Source organism: Scylla paramamosain, chromosome 2 (genome assembly GCF_035594125.1).
Source record: "Scylla paramamosain isolate STU-SP2022 chromosome 2, ASM3559412v1, whole genome shotgun sequence".
NCBI classification, from domain to species: Eukaryota; Metazoa; Arthropoda; class Malacostraca; order Decapoda; family Portunidae; genus Scylla; species Scylla paramamosain.
In genome coordinates this window covers 14,769,120-14,791,147 of record NC_087152.1, presented here as the reverse complement: position 1 = coordinate 14,791,147, position 22,028 = coordinate 14,769,120, and the positions used below count along the sequence as shown (strand labels likewise).

Below are 22,028 nucleotides of genomic sequence, written 5' to 3'. Positions count from 1 at the left end.
TTTGTTGTTGCCTCTTCTTGCGCTCCAGTTTCACTCTTATTTCGCTGCTTTAAAAAAAAATCACGTAGTTTTCTTTTACATAGTATTTTATTTTTTTTTTATCTCCTTTTCTTTCCTTTCTTTTCTATTTTTGTACCTGCATTGTCAGTCGTCCCTCACCGTCACTTGTACACGAACACCCACTGCAGGAAACTCAACTAACACATCCACTCTTTCCTCCCATTCCCTCCCCCCGTTTTTCCTCTCTCATCCCCTCGCCTTCCCTCTTCTTCTCTCTCAATCCCTCTTCCCTCCTTCCTTCCTTCCCTACCTTGATCGTCATCCAACAGACTAGTGAAGGGACAGTACGTATCAGCAGAAGGAGACGTCATCAGCCACGTGAACATTAGCTCCGTGCACGTGGCGGACGGCGGCGCCTACACGTGCACGGCCGCGAACAGTGCCGGTGAGGCCTCGCACGTGGCACGCCTCAATGTGTACGGACCGCCCCAGGTCCGCCCCATGGGTCAGCAGACGGCCGTGGCGGGGAGGACCTTCATCATAGCGTGTCCTGCGTCGGGGCACCCCATCCACAGCATCACGTGGATCAAAGGTGAGGCTGGGAATAAGATAGTGACATAATGGAAGCTGCACGAAACCAATTACATGGCAATTCTATAAAGATACAACATTGGTGAGACTAGGAGTAAGATAAGAACATACAAGAAGCTGTAAGGAGTCAAATATACATCAAAGGTGAGACTAAGAGTAGGATAAGAACATAAGGGAAGGTGTAAAAAGCCGGTTACATACGTGGCAGTTCCTATATAGAATACACAACAAAGGTGAGAGTAGGAGTGGGATAAGAACACGAAAAGCCACTTACTGTGTGTATCGGTTCCTGCATGGTGAGACTAGAGGGAGACTAGAAATAGAATAAGAACACAAGGAAAGCTGCAAGAATCCAGCAGGTGTACTCATGGCAGTTTCTATATAAAACATACATATCTTTACCCACTCTCATCCATGTCTATTAATGTATTTATTTATTTTTATTTATTTATTTATTTATTTATTTATTTATTTATTTATTTATTTATTATTATTATTATTATTATTATTATTATTATTATTATTATTATTATTATTATTATTATTATTATTATTATTATTATTATTATTATTATTATTATTTATTATTATTTCTTTTCTTTAGAGTCTGGGTGTAATAATGAGAGTCTACCACTGATTTGTTTAGCTTCACACATGCTGATACTTATTGCTGCTGCCTCGTCCTTCTACTCTCTCTCTCTCTCTCTCTCTCTCTCTCTCTCTCTCTCTCTCTCTCTCTCTCTCTCTCTCTCTCTCTCAAAAAATTAAATCTATTCCCATTAACACAAAGAAGACTAAGAGGTGACTTAATACAGGTGTTTGAAATCATCAAAGGCATTGATAACAAAGACTGCAGTAAATATTTCACGATAGACTCTTCAAATTACACGCGAGGAAACGGTTGTAAAATTCTTGAGAAATCCTTCAACTCTCACGAATCAAAAAAATAATTCTTTTCCATCGAGCAATAAATCTATGGAATGGACTACCTCGAGACGTAATAGACTGCAACACCGTTGAGACTTTTAAACGCCGTTTTGATAAATATTTTGCCTGCAATCTGCGGCTAACAGCGTTTGCTTGCCTTCAGGAAATGGGAGCACCTCATTTCATCAATTTTCTTTCTTTCCTATAAAATTTCCTTCGGGTTTTTCTTCTCTAACCCCGTAAGGTATTTCTTTCCGACCAGTTTTTTCTGTACGGCTTATCCCGGAGGGAGTGGAGGGTGGGGAGAGAACCTTCTGCTTTCCTGTCCTTTTCTTCTACTATCATCTTAGTATTCCTAGGTCAGGTCACGTTGTGAGGACCGCAAGGTCTGTTGTGGCCTGTTTCTCTATGCAGCTCCATGTAACTCTGTAACTCTCTCTCTCTCTCTCTCTCTCTCTCTCTCTCTCTCTCTCTCTCTCTCTCTCTCTCTCTCTCTCTCTCTCTCTCTCTCTCTCTCTCTCTCTCTCTCTCTCTCTCTCTCTCTCTCTCTCTCTCTCTCTCTCTCTCTCTCTCTCTCTCTCTCTCTCTCTCTCTCTCTCTCTCTCTCTCTCTCTCTCTCTCTCTCTATTTATATATATATATATATATATATATATATATATATATATATATATATATATATATATATATATATATATATATATATATATATATATATATATATATATATATATATATATATATATATATATATATATATATATATATATATATATATATATATATATATATATATATATATATATATATATATATATATTATATATATTATTATATATATATATATATATATATATATATATATATATATATATATATATATATATATATATATATATATATATATATATATATATATCAACCTTCCCATCACGTATCACCCAAAGAAGTTTGAATCGTCACTTCCACAATATTGTCTCTTACTGCATGTATCCATGCACTCTCCTTTCCCTGTGCATCACACACAGAGGCACCAACAACACTAACACTCTTCCTCAGACGGGTCTCCGCTGCCCAGGAATTACCGGCAGCGAGTGTTGGCGAACGGGACGCTGGTTGTGCAGGAGGTGACTCGCGGAGCTGATGATGGCCGCTACTCTTGCACCGCCTCCTCCAGAACAGGCCGTTCTGATACTCAGAGTCTGCAGCTGCGTGTCTTGGGTGAGTGAGTGTCTCGGAGCGTGCTAAGTTTTGGGTTCGGAGAGGTTGACGTAAAATGAAGGAAGGTGTGTATTCTTACCTAATTGTTCTAAGATAACTGTGTTTTTTACAGTATTGAATCAAGCTCGTAGTATCCCGTCTTTTAAAGTTGATTTGTTATATGTACTTATCTTTAAGGCTATGAATGTATATGTGTGTGTAATGGCAGTAATGGTAGTAGAGGTAGCATTAACATTAACAGCATTAGTAGTAGTAGTAGTAGTAGCAACAGTGATGCAAATAAAGAGACTGATATCATCGTTTATAAAATTGCCATTATTATTATTATCATCATCATCATCATCATCATCATCATCATCATCATCATCATTATCATCATTAAAGTAAAATATAATAACAATAATAATAACGAAATATAATGAGCTGTGCTTATGAACTGAAATATTCACAACTCATGACGCTGTGTGTGTGTGTGTGTGTGTGTGTGTATGTGTGTGTGTGTGTGTGTGTGTGTGTGTGTGTGTGTGTGTGTGTGTGTGTGTGTGTGTGTGTGTGTGTGTGTGTGTGTGTGTGTGTGTGTTGTCTGCTTAATCATCATTTATGTAGGGAAAGTTGTGTTGCTTTATCAGTCACATCAATGTTTAATATATTTGTCTATCACTGGCTCGTATTCTTAAACATTTTGATATTCCATGTTGATTACTTTTTACAGTTTGTAGTTGAAATCATAGGGATCTTCAAGCGGTGCAAAGGTGCATGACAACCTGACTTGTTGTGCCTTTTCGAAAACAGTCTCGGTGAAGCGTTTAATAATACGGGAAAATATACACAGTTCTCTCTAGCAACGTTCAAGGTATAATTCCTGATTTTTTATTCTATACCTATACCAGGCCAGCAGTCACACACGGGGTGGCCCAGACAAAGCACCACACATTCATACACACATCGTCACACTCTTAGCTCCGTCGGGTCCCTGGTGGAATGGAATAACCTCGTGGACCGCCATACTACACCCCTTACTGTGTTGAAATATTTCCCTTATTGCCTCATTGCTTCTCATGAATAGGTAAAGTAGTAATAAGTGAAACATTTGTGTCAGTAACTAGACTGCCAAAGAGAAGACCGATTGATCAAAGAATCAGTGAACATTCCTGCCCAGCTTAATGAAATCATAAAGCGACATGCGTATGATCACTTTTTCATGTGTAACGGATGCGGGACAACTGTCACTGATTCAAAGAAGGGACATCATTTTCAGCCTGGATGGGAACACTTTGTACATTCGACACTGGCTAGCACAGGAACGATTGTCTTTGCGTTCTCACAGTGCCTCCTAGCCTGGCGCCGCTCACCTTCCCGAGGGGCACACGAGCCGGGATGCAGATCCGAGCCACGTGTCTGGTCCAGGAGGGTGACCAGCCAGTGCGCTACGCCTGGACCAAGGACGCCCGCCCACTAGACGCTCGCTTGGGTGTTCGAACCTCGCAGCTGGATGCGTTCACTTCCATCTTGGTGATAGAACGCGCAGCAGCAGAGCACTCTGGGAATTACACCTGCACTGCTTCCAACGCCGCCGCTGCCTCTGCCACCACGGCTCGCCTCACTGTTAATGGTAAGACTGGCCCGGACCATATTTTGAAACATTTCTGTCCGGGTTTTCAAAAGGCTTTAATTGAAATTTCATTTTTTTTTTTTTACATTTCTAATGATAGATTAACAAAATTCATACTTATTAAGAAGAGACAGCTATGAGAACCCGGCTAATCAACTATGTGGCCTTTCAGAATAGTCGTGATAAGTAGTCGTGGTTTCATAATACTGGCCTGAGTCGCTGTTTCTCTGACAAGAAATTCCTTTAACACCAGGGATTATGTGTTAGAGTTGAAGTAATGTGATTTGGGTGCCTCCGCAGTGCCGCCTACCTGGGTGGTGGAGCCCAGTAGCACCAGTGTGGCCCTGGGAGGCAGCCTGGCACTCCACTGCCTGGCGCGGGGATTTCCTGATCCAGTCGTCACGTGGCGCAGACAGGCAGGCAAGTCGCGCATTCGTGGTTTTTTTTTTTTTTTCGTTCAAAGATTACCTTGTTTTGTACTGATTTTCTTGTTTGTTTATTTCTTATCTGTTTTATCCTTTTACTGCCGTGGTTGTCCTTTATTAACACTCACAGTATCATCAAAAAAATATTTGCATGGACAGGAAAAAAGAAAAGAATAGGGAAGTTAGTTTTGTCTTTTCTAGTCTACAAAACTATTTAAGAGACTTTAGTACGAAAATAAGTACAAAAAAGTTGTAGGTGATTATGAGAATATTTGTCTAGCAACGAAAGCGTTCATTATTAATTTATCTTCTCCAACTCTTACAAGGCCAGGTTGCACTTGTATTTGCATCTTATGCTGTAATTTGTAATGACAAATTTTTACTTTAACCTAGACATTTAATAAGTACTGTAATGGATATAAACTGTATGCTGAGGTCACGAAAGGAATGATTCTTTGTTTGATAGTGTGTACGTCATGTTTTCAGGAATTGGTATGAACAGTTGTGTAAGTGGACTGAGACCACTTACTCACAACTCACAAAACTCCTCGGGTTACATCCCGTACCTACTTTCTGCTAAATGAACAGGGGCTACACATTAAGAGGCTCGGGATTCGGACCCGGGCCTTCTTGGTTGTGAGCCAAGCGTGCTAATCACTACACTACGCGGTGTGTGTGTGTGATTCACCTACAGTCGTTTGCTGGTCACCCAGCCAGCCGTTCCCCTACGGAAAGAGCTGAGCTCACAGGGACCGATCTTCGGGTGGGACTGAGACCACTTACACACCACACACCGGGACAGCGAGGTCACAATCCCTCGGGTTACATCCCGTACCTACTTGCTGCTTGGTGAACAGGGGCTACACATTAAGAGGCTCGCCCGTTAGCCTCGCCGCGCCCGGGATTCGAACCCGGGCCTTCTTGATTGTGAGGCGAGCGTGCTAACACTACGCGGTTGTGTGTGTGTGTGTGTGTGTGTGTTATAGTTCTTAAACCTGAGGATTAACAGTTTTCTGTGCTGTGAAAATAGTTCACCAGTTTTTTTTTTTTTTATGCATTTCTTGTACCAGGTTAGAGTTTTCCAAATAATCAACTCACTTTCCTTATAAAAATGCCATCATTCACAGCTTCATAAAAGTACATATCCTGTTGTTTTTCAACGTTGCAGCATCAGGAGAGTTTGTTGGTGTGGTGGAGGGCACAGGATCAGGAGAGAGCAGCATTGTGCAGTGGAAGAACGGAACCTTGTGGATTGGGAGGTCAGCACGAGGCCACGAGGGGCGATACCTGTGTGAGGCGGGCAATGGCGTTCCACCAGGACTCTCCAAGCTGGTTGACATCACAGTAAATGGTGTGCTTCCCGCTGTGTTGCTGAATGATAATCTTCCTTTTTTTATGTCAAATGTAAAAAAGATCATGTCTCCTGCCCACATAGCTAAAGCAAGGTAATGACTCACAGAACCGCCATGGTTTCGAGCAACTGAGCAACGGCAGGAGGTGCGTGTGGGCGGCACTGCGACCCTCACCTGTCACGCTCATGGAGACGCCCCCCTCACTCTCACCTGGAGCAAGGATGCTGTGCCCCTTTCTCCACTTCCTAGGTAGTATTTCTTATCTACCATGAAAAAAAAAAAACAATTTAGGATCCTGTAATAAAAGAAAATAATAAACAAGTCTGCATCCAATATAAATACCTATTGAAAGAACATGATGGTAATATAACAGAGACTGCCATTATGCATTTTTTGGTACAGGTATCAGGTATCTCAACATGAGGAGCAGGATCAGGGCGGCACCATTTCGAAGCTGGTGGTGACCGATGCTCATCTTGAGGATTCTGGCACTTTCAGCTGCACTGCATCAAACACTCATGGAGTTCGCACATCACAACTTCACTTATTAGTTCAAGGTGATGTCAACTAAATATTGTTCATATATATGCCTTTACTTGTGGAATGATGTCATAACATTACCATGTTTCCCACATTTTACTAGAACTGCTTGCCCTCCACAGATGTGCCTGGACACCCGTCGGGCATTGAGGTGGTGGAGGTGGGACCTCAACACTTGGTGCTCACCTGGACTTCCCCTCAGGACTCCAATGCCCCCATAACTGCATACATTATCACTCTTGAGCCTCAATCACCCAGTGGTGGGTAACCAGTTGGCTTCTGGTACATATAACCTATTGACATCTATTGACATCTTTAGTCTTTTTATATTTTTGAGAGTGAAATGTCATTAAACTGCTCATACTTATCTGCCCTTTACAGTTTTATTGAATCAGGTGCTTAAAAGGTGATTGTGTGGGATATTTTATATTATGACCATCACTTGCAGAGAGATGGCAATAAGTCGGCCATGAGGAAGTGTACTGGCATTAAATATGATGATGTTGGGTTACATAATTTTTTTATTTTGTTTCCCCCCAGCTGGAGCTGGTGCTGCTCGAGAGGAGCGAGTTGGAGGCCAGGAGAGGAGACTTGTGCTCAAAGACCTCACTCCAGCTACCCGGTACAGCCTCAGGGTTGCAGCAGAGAATCGTGTAGGTCGAGGAAGATCATCTCCACCTGTCTTGGGAAGCACTGAGGAGCAGCCACCCTCAGCTCCCCCTCGGGATGTGAGGGTTAGTGATGCTGCATTTGACCATGTCACTTCATTCTGTTATTTGTGGTGGGAAGTGTGTTGCCTTAGGGTTTCTGTTTAGAAAAGTGTGGGTATTGCAGAATAGCCTCATACTGAGAATGCCTTAAGGCAGGGGTTCTCAACCAGGAGGAAATTCCTCCTAGGGAGAGAATTTCAGGTTTTCAGGGGGGGAATTGGGACCACAGATTGGCAAATTCAAACTGTTATAATGTTAATCTTTTTATTGCCTTTGAGCTCCACAGAGCAGCACAAAATTCAGTATGCATTGGTTACCTGCTGCAAGCAGCCTATCATACCATTCACCACAAGCTCCTGAACCATAAGGATCAAAATAGATTACCCATAGACAGGGCTGCCACAAAGGAAAGGCATAGGTACCACTGAGTTGTCCATCTGCAAGTACCCTTATGAAGGCTTACACTTTGCTTAGAGTCCTAGACCTAGCCTCCTGTCACAAGTATCCCCACTTCCTGCACCCCCTTATCCCTGGTGAAGTGACGCCACTGCACCCATGCCTGGTCACCACTCTTGTAGATGATGTGTGACTCATACTTCAGTGCTTGCAATGGAGGGGGGGAATGACATTCTGACATATGGTGAAAGGGATGCAAGGAGCAAACAAGGTTGAGAACCACTGGCTTAAGGAATGATGTGTGGTTGTGTTGAACATCTGTGCCTTCCTCAGGTGATGGCAGTGTCTTCATCAGCACTGCGAGTCAGCTGGGAGCCACCACCTCACAATTCCACACATGGAACCCTGCTTGGTTACCATTTGGGATATAAGTTGGCCAGGTTAGCAAAGCAGTATATGCTTGTTTTTTGTTTTGCAATATGAATAGATTTTCTTTTTTTTTTATTGAGCACTAGTACTTTACCTTACAAATCCCACCCTTTTCTTGGGTTGCTTGTGTGGAGTAGTGATGCTGAAGGGGCCTACAACTTCACACGTGTAGGAGGAGTGGGTAGCATAGGTGTCACCAGTGCCCGGTTGTCTGGCCTCAGCCCACACTCCCACTACTCGGTGGTTCTTCGGGCTTTCAACTCCAAAGGCACAGGACCCACCTCCCCACCAGCTACTGCCATCACCCTTGAAGATAGTAAGTTTGTTTCAAAATGGTAAAGCAAACATTATGAAAGTATATATAAACACTGTAAAAACATATTTAGTTTTATGTAGTCATATAAAGCTAGAAATGACCTCTGTTGGGTGTCCACAGAGCCCAGTGCCCCTCCTGGCCAAGTGAGGTGTGATGGGGTGTCTTCATCTAGTCTTGTTGTGACTTGGATGCCACCTCCACCTTCTGAAAGGAATGGTGTTGTGACCAGCTACCGGGTGGCTTTCTGGAAAACAGCAGCAACGGAAGACAGCAGCGAGGAAGCAGCTATGATGTCAAAAGACCTGCGGGCTCAGCTAGATAACCTGAGACCATGGATGAACTATTCTGTGACTGTGGCAGCCTCAACCAGAGCAGGGCAAGGAGTGGCCTCAACACCACTGATCTGTACCACACATCAGGATGGTGAGCATCAAAGTTATCTTTCTTTTCAATGTAGAGAACCAATTTTCTTTATCAGCTGTGTGTTCAGACTTATATACCACTACAAATACATATTAAGTATAGATCCTAAATGATATTGTTACTGTAGGATCTCACTCATACCTGCCACATCACCAGCACCTATACAGATTTCTTCCTCCCCCAATCTTAGTTCCTGAAGCACTGACAATGGTGAAGGCTGTGGCATCTGGTCCAAGAGCTGCTGTAGTGTCCTGGGCACCTCCCACACATCCTCATGGCCGTCTTACACGCTACACTGTGTACTGGAAGGCCATGGGCACTGGCACTGGGGGAGAAATCAGTCGACGTGTAGATCCGCAGTTAACCCATGTGACCCTTCATGATTTATCCCATGTTGCTCATAAGGTCAGTGACAGATAACACTCAGCCATAGGTATGCACACACATCATTCCTATTACCCACATAGTGTAGTGGTTAGCAAGCTCAGCTTACAACCAAGAAGGCCTGGGTTCATCTCATAGGCATGGCAAGACAAATGGGTGAGGCTCTTAATGTGTATCCCCTGTTCACCTAGCAGCAAGTAGGTATTGGGTGTAACCCATGGGGTTGTGACCTCACTGCCCCAGTGTGTGGTGTTTGAGTGATCTCAGTCTTATCCAAAGATTGGTCAGTACAAGCTCTGAGCTCTTTCTGTAAGGGAATAGCTGGCTGGGTGACCAGCAGGCAACCATAGGTGAACTACCACCACCACCACCACCAACAACAACAACAACAACAACAACAACAACAACAACAACAATAACAGCAGCAGCAGCAGCAATAGCTACTTCAGTAATAGTGTATTGATGTGCAGGTATTTAACTTAACAGCTGTACCAATAACACAAGAAGGATCAGTAACAGTGGTGGTGGAGGTGGTAGTGATGGGAAACATTCATTACAGTAATACTTAATGACATTACAATGAAGATTAAAAAATGCATTGTACTTAGTGTATATATCAAATTTCAGTATTAACAATAGAAAATGTAATATTTTTGCTTTGACATGCAGGTTTGGGTAACAGCAGCCACAAGGAAGGGTGAGGGGCCACCAAGCAGTGTGGTGATGGTCAAACCTTCACACTCAGGTGGGTCAAAACACTGAAGACACTCCTCATTTCATTGAATTTTTCCTTGATGGTCTATCTATATCTACCTGTCTATTTACTACTGTATATACCAGACCAGTAATACCACACGGGGCAGCCGAGACAAAGCAATAAACATTCATACACTCATCATTTACACTCGTATCACCGTTGGCCCCTGATGGAAAGGAATAACCTCATGTACCATGCTACTACAACCCAGGCCACATACTTCCTTGATGGTACTTATTGGTAATATTCTAGGATCCCTACATTGTCAGCTCCTCTCCAAGACCTGCTACTGTTTTTCTCCTGATGACACAGTGGCAGCCGGTGTGTGGTCTGTTGGTGGGAATGTGACAGCAGCATGGAGGGAGGATGTGAGTCTGCCGTGTGGGGCTGTGGGCATGCCAGAACCCACCTTGGTGTGGACTCATGATGGGGTTCCTGTTCACACCAACAAGGACAGGTGAGGATGTGTGGCTGAACTAAATGTACATCTTTGTTACATGCTGTATTTTTAAATCTATGCAGTAAAGTTCTATTTCTTGAAGTACTTGGAATCTTTCTTTTTACATTCATGGTCATGGAAGATGCAACCTATAAACAAAAGTACCAAAAAATTTGGGGCATGGTTAAGAAATGTACTAAAAACTTTACTCATAAATTAATACTTTGTCATTTCACCTTTGCTCTTGATTACTTTTTGGAGTCTTCTAGGCATGGATCTAGCCAAGTTTGCTAAATAATCCTTATCTAGGTCTTGCCAAAGCTTCATTAAGGCTTCCTTCAATGCACTGGTGGATGTGGTCATCTGTGGAGTGATGTGATTCTTGAGGTAATCCCAGCAGTTCTCTATGGAATTCAGGTCTTGGGAGTTTCCAGGCTAATTCAAGATGGGAACATAAGCACTCATTAGGTACTCAGACACCAGTCTAGCTTTATGACTGGAGGCACCATCATGCATAAATGTGGCCCCCTTATGTTTCTCAAAAAATGGTAACATGTGCACTTTTAAAACCTCCAGATAGTTATTGGCACACATGGTTACATTTTTTGGCAGGAAGTACAACCCCCTCACCCTCCACACTCCCTGCACCTGTTGAACCCCACTGGCCTCCTGACATGTGCACCCCTCACTCTCACTACATGAAAGGAACTTTCATCACTAAATAATACCTTCATCCAATCATTTTCTTCCCAGAGTTCATATATCTTGGTAGATTCAATTCGTTTTTTCTTCATCTTCAATGACAGAAGTGGTTTTACTGCTGCATGATAAGAAGGAAAACCCAGGTCCTGCAGCCTTCGTCATTCAGTTCATTGACTCGTGTTTTTAGCAGCTGAGAGTGCCTTTGGATCAATTATGGGGTTGAAATGGAGGGATTTTTTTTATCACTTCCCTCTTTAGCAACAAATCAGTCCTCTCACTTGTCTTCTTATAGGGTCCAGGATGGAGTTTTGGAGGTGGTATGATGCCTGGTGGGAGCTCATGAGAGGCTACCAAGATGTGCAGGACAGTAGCTTTGTGGCAGCCAGTTTGCCTGCAAATTTCTTTGATTGGTACATTTTTCTCCCTTAGGATGATTATCCAAGCACTTTCCTCTTTGGTTGTGGTTATCACAACCATATCAAGTGCTCAGTTAAAGGTCATATGTAGGAAAAAAGTAGCTGGACACAAAATTAACAAGCCCAGTGACAAGAATGAATGCAAAAATCCCACTTCCATGGGACTGCCTGAGGTGCATTTAGGTAGAGGAAGGAGCAGGTGGCACAGGTGCCAGAAGTTGCCTGAAACTAATACAGATGATTTCTGGGGTTCTTTGGCCATGGGAGTTGCAACCATCGTACACATTGATTTCTACAGGCAGGCCACATCTTCCATGACTGAGACTGTGGATAAATCAGTATTTCATTGTGTTGATTATGCATCTTTTTCCTCAATTTTTTTTTTTTGTTGTGTCCCTTCAAATTCCAGTGTCTTCTTTTCTCCATAAAGTCAGGTCATCTCTATTAACCTTTTCCATTTCCTTCATCATTTCATTTATTGTATATGTCTCCTCTCTTCCTTCTCTCCTCAAAAGTGTACATGTGTGTGTGTGTGTGTGTGTGTGTGTGTGTGTGGTACTTTATTGTAGGTATCTCCTATTTGAGGAAAATCAGATAGACTGGAAATATTTACCACTTTAGATCTTTAATTGTGCAGTAGAAATACTTTAAATCATCAAGTGGCCAACAGAGCAGTGGTACAGCGGGATGGAACGCTCAGCCTCAGTGATCTGCAAAGGGACGATGGGGGCCTCTACACTTGCACTGCCACTAATCGCCATGGTCATGACTCAGCCTTGTATCACCTCAATGTTTTAGGTGAGCTTTAGAAAAGTTATTAGTATTAATACCACGAAGAAATTCTGTGTCTTATAGTTTCTTCATGGAATGGCAAAAGAAACTCATTTGAAAGAAAATAGAGATTTGCTTCTACCAATAAGAAGTTAAATGGCTTTTCTTTCATGTTCTTCACTCTTCACTTCATCCAACAGTGCCACCATCACCACCATCTCTACATGTCATAGAGACTACTACATCCTCAGTCAGGGTGCAGTGGAATGTAGAGGACACAGGAGGTGCCACAATACAGGGATCATCATTACACTACAGGTCAGGCTTGTGTTCTTGAAGATTTCAGGCTTTCATAAGAACTAGTTTCAAAGGCCACACATATGATTAGCCAAGTTTTCAAGCAATTATTTTTTAGTTAATGGTGTATAATGACTGACTGTCATTTTAATAATTTTAATCATGAAAACTCTTAAAAATATCATTGACTTCCTATAAAGCCTGTGAAAAGATAAGACAGCAAAATATTTCAGAAAACAGTCCTTGGTGTTAAAAATTTAAGCTTTTCACCTTTCTGATATATTGAAAGTAAGTCAGTTCCTGTTGTTTTCATAATATTTTCATCTGTACTGCAGTGTTGTGAATGATGGAAGCTGTGGGGGTTGATGGCATGTTAATTTCAGGGTGGCAGGTGACCAGTGGACACAGGTTGCAGTGACAGGAGACCAGCGAACCTATACAACTCACAATTTGCAGTGTGGCTCACTGCATCACTTCTATGTAACAGTGCACAACCATGTTGGTCAGTATCTTGAACATACATTTCAGCTATAGAAGACCAGTTAGTGGATGCTTCTAATTCTTTATGAACTTACTTGTTACTTTTGCTCCCTCCTGTTAGATTTGTACCCCTTGTTTCATATAATTTGATTTTCCAGCAGCTGCAAGTGAGAGTTGCACTGAAATTATGACAATGCATACTACTGATTAGCATTCATATTTTTCATTGTAACATATCGACATAACTTCTCTGATAGGGAGGAGTGAGCCCTCAAAGACAGAGTCTGCACGCACCAAAGGGCGGCCTCCTCAAAGTCCTCCAAAGTTTCAGTTTGTTACAACGAACAGCTCTCAGGCAACCTTGTACCTTAGCCAGTGGATTGATGGTGGCTGTCCCATCACTCACTTCAGTGTTGAGTACAGGAAGGAGTCAGTCACCACCTGGACAACAGGTAAAGAAAGAAATTATAGTGAAGTGAATTATCAGGTGTTGATAAGACTCCATATTAATATAAAAAGAATGATGTTAAGAGTATGATTTTCCCCTTAAAGTTGGCACAGAGATCCCACCCACAAGAACCTATTCCCTGGGTGGCCTGGAGCCAGGCAATCGCTACATGCTGAGGGTCACTGCCCATAACACTGCTGGGTTTGCTCCTGCTGAGTACAGCATCACCACACCTTCCCTTGGTCACTCTGGTAGGTGTACTCCTTATTAGAGATATAAGTTAAGGTGTAGTTCATGATATGAGACATACATAGGCTTTGAAAGTATTCTTATATGGCTTAGAGATTATGAAGACTATATTGTATTAGATGCATTATCAACACTTGCATATTTTACTTGACCAGTTGCTGCTGACTCTGGTGTTAGCGTGTGGGGTGGGGCACCATCCACTTCCTCAGCATGGCAAGAACTACGAGTAGTGGTACCTGCGGCTGTCTCTACCCTCACCCTGCTCCTGACTCTCACCACAGTCTTTGTCTGCCTCAGGAAAAGTGAGTCATTGACTTAGGTTTAGTCTCCAATAAATCTTTGTCTTAGATCTCAACAAAGAAAGGTGTCAAACAAGGAGACAATATTCCTGCTACACTATGCTATCAGATGAAAGACAGGAAAGAAATAGGTAGATGGAGAACAGGAATTAGAAAAATACAGCATGAACTTCTGTGGCCTTGAATACACAACTAGTACACAGAAATGAGGGGAGATAGTTGGGGCAGCTTTGATTATGTGTACCATGGAACTGTGGAGACCGATTGCAATAATGATGTTTGTGTCTGCTATGCAACATTCTCAAGGGAACCTCTCATCCTTTAGGATCCCCAGCCAGAACACATCAAAAGGGATCTCCTGAAACTGTGATTGGCACCACAGAAAAGATTGGTCCTCAAGAGGAACTCTACACAACTGTGAGGCGACCAGCACCTTCTCCACCTCAGCAGCAACAGCAACAGCCACAACAGCAACAGCAGCAAGAATCAAGAGAGGCTCAAGGTATTCACTGTACTCTTTCATGTTTAATGTAAAGGAAAAAAATTTATATACTTTTCTCTACACACACACACACACACACACTATATGGAGACAGGACAGCACGAGCATAGCTCTTTTCCTGCATGTCACAACTAGGTAAATACAACTAGGTAAATACACACATGAACACACATACACACATGGAAGTGCTCAACAGAGAAGACCTAATACTGTAGGATACAAGAGATGCAAGAGGACATGGAAGGAAGATAAAAAGAGTCAGATATAGAAGAGATATAAAAAAGAATAGTTTTCCACTCAGAGTAATAAAAATATGGAATGGATTGAAAAAGGAAGTGGTTCATGCAAGGACAATACATGACTTCAAGATCAAATTAGATAACGAGTGATATAGAGATGGGACAGCATGAGCACAGCTCCCTCTCCTGTACAATACAAATAGCTAAATACTTACATAGTACTATATGAAAAAGTTTTTATTCGTTTCACTTGTTTCACCAGCATACCTCATGATCTTCTCAATAATGGGACATCTTCCAGGTGATTACCCCCGAGATGAATTGTATCACTATGCTGCAGCGACATATCGGGTGGGTAATGGTACCCCACCCCCTCCTGCACCTCCCTCCCCTCCAACACATGCCCACCGCCCACTCTCCAGAGGCCAGAAGGCATTCACAGCTCTTGTCTACCAAGCACCTTCTCTCCATGATGTTGACTGCCCCAACCTGGTTAGTCTTGCTCTCCTAGATTACCTAAAATGGTGTTAGGTGTAAAACTGAAGACTTAACCCTTTATTTTTTATCTCTGATGTAAGCTAACAAAAGTTCAGGGAGTGTCCTTCCTTTGTGTATGCCATTAGTTGTACTGTATGGCAGGCTGAGGGTGAGGGACGTGTGCCATGGCCCAGGGCTTCACCTCCCCATGGGCCTGCAGGGGTGGCAGACTCCCAAAGTGAAGGTTACGGTAGCCTCATGAGTCCCAGAGGCCCATCTCCCCCCGCCCCTGGGGCCCCGCACCACCGCCACCCTGCCAAGCATCCCAGGGGACCCAGGTGAGCCTTTTGTGTCTCCTCCTGATGTGTAGAGTCAAGTCAAATTACTTTTTTAGATAAGCATTTGAGCTATGATTTTTTTTCTTTCCTCCTAGTTTTACAGATAAAGTAAAATCTCAGAGGACCATAATGTAGTATATGTAATATTGTTAGGGAGATGCCTTTTATCATTTTATTGTTATCTTATTATATATATATGTATGTAATTGGCACAAGTGTTTCCTTCTCTTGTGCTCTGCTTGCTGTGGCGTGTGGCCTTCCTCAGAACCTGCGTGCGGAATGTGCGCTTCCCGTAGTTGTTCCCTGGGTCATGCCTCCCAGGTAACCATGTCTGCTAATTACTTAAATGATTTTATTTTAATTTAAAATACAATGTGTTCATTCTGATTCATGGTTCAATTCAGGTGTAGTCTTCTTTTCTTGTGCAAGTATGACACATGAAAGAAAGTTCATATTGTATCAATAATTTTCTTGTTTACTGGGCCTAATCCAATTTCTTTCATCCAATCCAATTTCTTTCCCAGCAAAATAATATTGAGGTGCCTTTCATTTAAGGAAGTCTTTATTTCTGCATTAAGTATAAATATGTACCTTATAGTTAGAGTTCATATATGGTTTCAGTAATGCATGTTTGTTTTTCATCATGTGAACAGCAACAGTGAGAAGTTTTGGTGTTAGAAGATTTACTTGAAGAGAAGATTACATTATACTTTTTTTCTGATACAGCTTTTCTCCTGCCTTTTACACTCTGCAGAGGTGTTTCCTTGCCATGAGCTGACAGAACAAAAACAACAATGAGGCAGCCAGAATGTGAAAGGAACAAGAAATCATACAGACTCACACTACCACCACCACATTTTCCACTGCTATCATAACTGACAATAGTGGTAACCTTTATTACTACTACTACTACTACTAGTACTGCCACTATCATTTGTGCTACTACCTTCAATATTTGTTTGTTTTTTGTCATATACATGAACACAAACAGTGCAACAATCAAACTTACCATTATGAAGTAACACAAAGATCAGTGCACAACCTCACTGACACTCACCAGCCAGCCAGGGAGGCGCTTAAGTGGACCACACTTCAGTGTTCGAAGCCCAGACCTTTTATATTCCATACATTTTAAAGCATAGTTCTGCCATTTAACTATCAACATGATTTATACAAGAAACTTATATAAGTTCTAACATCTAATCAGTATAAGATCTTTAATGCATATGTTGTTTAGCCAAGAGCAATAGTGAAGCTGTCATCAGTTACTGAAATTTGTTTGTTTTGTATAATGATTATTCAACACTTAAATGGATTTAACCAAGATAGCCCTCATGAATGCCCCTTGCTTGCTGTTCTTTATTGCATCTCATGTTTTTTTTTCTCTCAGTCTATGGCATCATGTGTCTTTTTGAAGAACATGCAATGAAAAACTGCATATTTAAGTTTATCATAGCTTTACAAGGTGATAGTACTAACATCATATTTGTCTGTTTTATTTCAGATCTTTAACACATGGAATATGTTCCTTATAGAAGCTTTCTTCCTAAATTTAAGAGGTGTTATGTTAACTCAGTGCATTATTCAGGAAATCTTATTTCACTCCATGCTACTTCACTGCTGTTCACCGATGTTTGTTCATGTGTCACTTGGTTGTAAGTGTTAGATGATGTCACCCATAAGAAGACAGTTATTGGTTCAAACAGCAGTCATAATGTAAGGCAGTGGAATACTGTGAGGAATGACAGGCAGTGAGTCCATTGTGGTGTCTGGTCAGGGTGAGTCAAACTGATCCATTGGCTGATTGTGGCAGGTATCAGCCAAACAATACAAGATGTATATACAATTCTTGATATCAGTATTTGATCTCAATTATTATTAGTTTTCTTGCTTTATGTGTAAGAATCTTGAAGTACTGTTTGTTATATGTCACAAATTATAAAGTCTGCAACCATCATGTGTGATACTTGTGTGGTTTATGTATATTGACTCTAGCCTTTTGTGCTGCAAAGAGGTGGGTGAGATGATGAGGCATCTGGACCAATGCTCCAGGCAGCACCAGGCTGTCACCTTGTCTTACTGTAATTCTTCACAGTGTGATGTTATTAAATCGTATGCAGAATTTATTAGAAAAATTATGTAACTTGTACTTTGAAAAATATATTGAAAATCATGTTTTCCCTTAATTGTACTAGATCTCAATAAAATGTCATTTTTGACATTATTACTTACAACTTTGATATCTCACTTGCAGAATTAAGATCATGATTATAATAGCAAGTCTATATGGAATGTTACATATGGAGGTTAAATATAAGCAGAGTTAAGTCCTGGGCCATCCATAGAGGTTGCCCCAGTGTAGCTGCAGGTCAGCATGCTGATAGCGGCGCTTGAGTCTCCAGTACAGCTGGCCACACACCTCCTCAAGGTACAGGTGGTGCAAGTGTGGCAGCTGACACACCAGCTGGCACACTTGGTCAATAGTAGGCTGCCATTCATAACCATCTTTCACATGCAAGTGCAGGATGTGAACATTGCAGGCAAGTTTATTCAAGATGGAGGCCAGTCCAGAACATATGCTGAGACTCAGGCTGGACAGGTTTGGAGCAGCACCCACCACCCCTTGTAGCAGTGCCATCCACTGCTCTGCATGCCTTGCCTCTGCCGCTGCCTCATCTGCATCTCCTGGACCTTCTTCATGCAAAGTAAATTCTTGAAGAGCTAAACAATTTGCTATTCCAAGATGCCCTCGGTCATCCAGCTCTGCCTCCACCATGTTCTTGCTCCACACCCGCACCCCAAGGTGGGTAAGGTTAGGGCATTCCTGTAATAAGATGCAGAGAGTGGGAACATGGAGCATCTGGCCAGGTGATGTAGCCTCCACCATGAGGGTGGTGAGTTTGGTCCCATGAGCCCGCAGGAAGGGCAACAACAGTGCTTGTGTTAAATGATTTTTGCTGTTTACATTGAGATGCAGTTTAGCTAGATGTTTCCAAGAAGTTTTTAGCTGCACAAGTTGATTACCAGTAACCTCAGACCTTTGCTTAGGTTCTCGCAAGTTACAATCCAGAGTAATAATCTGTACCTGTGGGCAACAGCAAGTGAGCTGGTGCAGGAACTGATGCCCAAGATTGTATAAAGTATTGTCATCAAAAAAAACATTTTGAATTGCAAGGGGACGCTTCCGAGATACAAGTGGTATGAGAACGTCATGGCCATGATTCTGATATCCATCCTCAAAGTAGGTGGTCTTCCAGGGGCAGTTGATGTTTTCCAGGTCAGGATAAAAAGTTAGTAAAAGTTTATGAAATTCTCTGGCCACTTCAGTATCACCATAGGCTAAATCTATGTTCTTTAGCTTTGGAAAAGTTTGTTTGATGTCCTGGAGAGAGCCCTTTTTATAAGCATAATTCACTTCCCTATGAGTAGCACCACCAAAAAATGCAGCACAAAATGCCTTCATAGAAATAACTAGCCAAGGAAAGTTATGAAGGAGATAAAGTGTGTGAAGCTTTGAGCACTTTCTTGCGATAACCAGCAGGATTTCATCTGTGATGTTAATATGTGAAATATAAAGAGAGGCAAGGTGTGAGGCTCCTCTCAACACTGCGGCTAATATGCTGGGGTACAAGCCACCATACACCTTCAAATGGACCATCTGGGCGAAAGGTGCCAGTTGAGCCACCAACCTAGCTGTCCAGCGTTCCCATGCAAAAGGTATCACACAACGCCGATCCTTGTCACCGTGGTCTCGGTCAAGAAAGACGTCTTGAAGGAGCACCAACCGCAGCAATAAGCGTGATAGATGCCGAGGAAAGTCTTGGTCATGCTTCGGATGAACGTCAGTGTGGGCATCAAGGGCCAACTCCAGAACATGTTTTGGACCTGCATTTGTGCCTGGTATTGTCATCCACCACTGCTTCACTTCCTCCACTACAATCTGTAAAACAATAATTTCCTTAAGTTAATTAATCATCACACCAATCCTGTGGGCTAACATGTGTTAATAAGTTCTAGAAAATCAAGTGTAGTGACTTTGTTGGAGTAATAGACAGCTCACCTTCACCTGCAGCATCACGTGATCCATGGTGTCCATTTGTATTGGAATCTCATTTCCAGAAGCACTTGCATGTGGCGCTTCATCACTGTCGTCATCACTTCCAGAAGCATAAACATGTAATGTTTCATCATCGTCTTCATATTCATTTCCACGCACCAGCAGTTCTGCTGTGGCCCTGGCAATTAGAAGTTCAGCGGGGATGTTGGCAAGATGACGGCGAATCTTGAACTCAGTCACAGCGACAAGTGGGGTGACCACTGCACGTGCAGCACATGCCTGCAAGCAGCAGGGAACTCGCCACACCATTTCCTGCTGTATTCATTACTGCCAAGAAAGGAAAAAGAGAGGTGGCAACTTTTCCCTGCAAACACACACTACTAGCAAGTTTTATGTGAAATGTGCAGGCAATTACCTACAAGAAAAAAAGATGCAGTGATACTAGGAATTTAAAAGTAGACATCAATACAGCAAAAAAAGTCTTCACAGTGGTGATGAGGCCAGAACTCATGTGATGCAAACGAGCACAGTTGTCCAACATAGTGTACGTAACTACTCTCTCTCTCTCTCTCTCTCTCTCTCTCTCTCTCTCTCTCTCTCTCTCTCTCTCTCTCTCTCTCTCTCTCTCTCTCTCTTCACACACACACACACATTTTATATATATATATATATATATATATATATATATATATATATATATATATATATATATATATATATATATATATATATATATATATATATATATATATATACACACACAGGGTGTCCCATAAGTTTCCTAGGAAAAATCATAATAAATTATAGAATTATAGAAAAACATTTTTATTTAAACAATATGCTCCACATTGACTACCTTTGTGTTGAAAACACATTTCAATGCGTGTCCTCCACTGCTGAAGAACACGTTCAAACACATCAGGATTTATGTTTGTAATGGCATTCGTGATACCATATGTATGGAAACGTATTGGACACCCTGTGTGTGTGTGTGTGTGTGTGTGTGTGTGTATAATATATATATATATATATATATATATATATATATATATATATATATATATATATATATATATATATATATATATATATATATATATATATATATATATATATATATATATATATATATATATATATATATATACGGATATTACATAGTACATATACAGAGAGAGAGAGAGAGAGAGAGAGAGAGGGTAGACAACAAGGCCTCGGAGGAATTAAACCCTCCTTGGGAGGCACTAGTGCCCGCCAAGGACAATAGAAGCTATATTTCTTTACCATGTCGGTCTGAGTACGCGTCTGGACGTCCATGTGGCATAGGGAACAACGGCAGCACAAACCGGGTAAACACCACGAAAGTGACGATCGAGTAATCTTCACAACAGCGTAGGATACACGTACGGCGGGGCGGTTTTAGCGCTGACTGACCTCCACAGGCCGAGCTTCAGGCATGGGACGTGGGAGGCGACGCCCGCACACACGCCCTCCCTCGTGGGCACGTTGCCATGTATTGAGCCTTCCGTTGTGAAGCCACCAGTGTGATTAATGTTGCCATGAGACTATGATCTTTGCTCTCTTGCCTCGCGTGTGTATGAATGTCTATGTGTGTGTGTGTGTGTGTGTGTGTAGATATTCGCTAATGACGTAACGGGTAAAAACGTCGATCGATCAACAAGTGAAAGTTGCGTCAAAATGCAGGAATTTTTTTGTCATTGCTCATGTGTGTTCAGTGTGGTTACATTAGTAAGGCTGCTGCAGATGTGTCCACCTGTGAGCATATTATTAAGTGAACATACACACACTCATTGGTGACTCAGGACACTTCTGCGCCGCACCTCCATTACATTCAAAATGCTCTAGTTGAAGTTAGACGGATGTGTAAAGGTGTTTGACACCTTAACAAGATTTTTACGTTATTAAGAAGAGAAACTCTTTTGAGAACCCAGTTATCTCTGTACGCTTGAAAACAGCTGTGGTGGGGGGAAAGCGTTTCAGAATACGGACCTCAAGGTCACCCGTCCGACTCTATCATGTAAACTATAAATAACTTTGCAATGTTTGAGTCGGACAGGTGCGTCTTCATACTTGTCTGTATGTTTAGTGATGTGTAGCCGAAGAAATAGTGGCACTATCTATCACACACACACACACACAACCTTCAAAATTAACTTTCTATCACGTTAATCTTACGTACACACGCATGAGAGGGTATGAATCCGCAGTGA

General features: G+C 41.9%; 2 protein-coding genes across 3 annotated transcripts in view; one reads left to right on the top strand and one right to left on the bottom strand.

Moving 5' to 3' along the window:
- The window catches only part of LOC135106297 (cell adhesion molecule Dscam1-like), a 27,242-nt gene extending 9,268 nt beyond the window's left edge, over window positions 1-17,974 (top strand). Inside the window, exons 4-29 of the mRNA XM_064015162.1 lie at window positions 330-592; window positions 2,578-2,739; window positions 4,067-4,351; window positions 4,652-4,771; window positions 5,945-6,127; window positions 6,236-6,377; window positions 6,531-6,685; window positions 6,791-6,928; window positions 7,209-7,402; window positions 8,108-8,214; window positions 8,341-8,519; window positions 8,640-8,942; window positions 9,133-9,347; window positions 9,996-10,071; window positions 10,396-10,540; window positions 12,311-12,438; window positions 12,612-12,729; window positions 13,092-13,210; window positions 13,446-13,640; window positions 13,741-13,887; window positions 14,041-14,187; window positions 14,510-14,686; window positions 15,227-15,417; window positions 15,565-15,740; window positions 16,006-16,061; window positions 16,495-17,974. Coding sequence (XP_063871232.1) covers window positions 502-592; window positions 2,578-2,739; window positions 4,067-4,351; window positions 4,652-4,771; window positions 5,945-6,127; window positions 6,236-6,377; window positions 6,531-6,685; window positions 6,791-6,928; window positions 7,209-7,402; window positions 8,108-8,214; window positions 8,341-8,519; window positions 8,640-8,942; window positions 9,133-9,347; window positions 9,996-10,071; window positions 10,396-10,540; window positions 12,311-12,438; window positions 12,612-12,729; window positions 13,092-13,210; window positions 13,446-13,640; window positions 13,741-13,887; window positions 14,041-14,187; window positions 14,510-14,686; window positions 15,227-15,417; window positions 15,565-15,740; window positions 16,006-16,036 — 3,924 coding nt within the window. The 5' untranslated portion in view covers window positions 330-501 and the 3' untranslated portion in view covers window positions 16,037-16,061; window positions 16,495-17,974. The remainder of the gene's footprint in view (window positions 1-329; window positions 593-2,577; window positions 2,740-4,066; window positions 4,352-4,651; window positions 4,772-5,944; window positions 6,128-6,235; window positions 6,378-6,530; window positions 6,686-6,790; window positions 6,929-7,208; window positions 7,403-8,107; window positions 8,215-8,340; window positions 8,520-8,639; window positions 8,943-9,132; window positions 9,348-9,995; window positions 10,072-10,395; window positions 10,541-12,310; window positions 12,439-12,611; window positions 12,730-13,091; window positions 13,211-13,445; window positions 13,641-13,740; window positions 13,888-14,040; window positions 14,188-14,509; window positions 14,687-15,226; window positions 15,418-15,564; window positions 15,741-16,005; window positions 16,062-16,494) is intronic.
- On the bottom strand, window positions 16,285-22,028 carry LOC135106301 (uncharacterized). 2 transcript variants are annotated; one of them, XM_064015176.1, is made up of 3 exons: window positions 21,082-22,028; window positions 19,801-20,076; window positions 16,285-19,680 (listed from the first exon to the last, which is right to left on the bottom strand). In XM_064015176.1, the coding sequence occupies exons 1-3, from the start codon at window positions 21,112-21,114 to the stop codon at window positions 18,064-18,066; spliced, it is 1,926 nt and encodes a 641-aa protein (XP_063871246.1). In that variant the 5' UTR covers window positions 21,115-22,028; the 3' UTR covers window positions 16,285-18,063. The 2 variants fall into 2 exon arrangements, with proteins under 2 accessions (XP_063871246.1, XP_063871254.1); XM_064015184.1 differs by having other exon boundaries at window positions 19,801-20,124; window positions 21,082-22,022.

Excerpts from the sequence above, each read along its gene's own strand:
- LOC135106301 (XM_064015176.1), bottom strand. The coding sequence starts at position 21,114 with ATGGACGTCCAGACGCGTACTCAGACCGACATG. Across the intron at positions 20,077-21,081 it reads CGCGTACTCAGACCGACATG|GCATGTGCTGCACGTGCAGT; the intron begins GTAAAGAAATAT and ends TGCTGCTTGCAG. Across the intron at positions 19,681-19,800 it reads ACGTGATGCTGCAGGTGAAG|ATTGTAGTGGAGGAAGTGAA; the intron begins GTGAGCTGTCTA and ends ATTGTTTTACAG.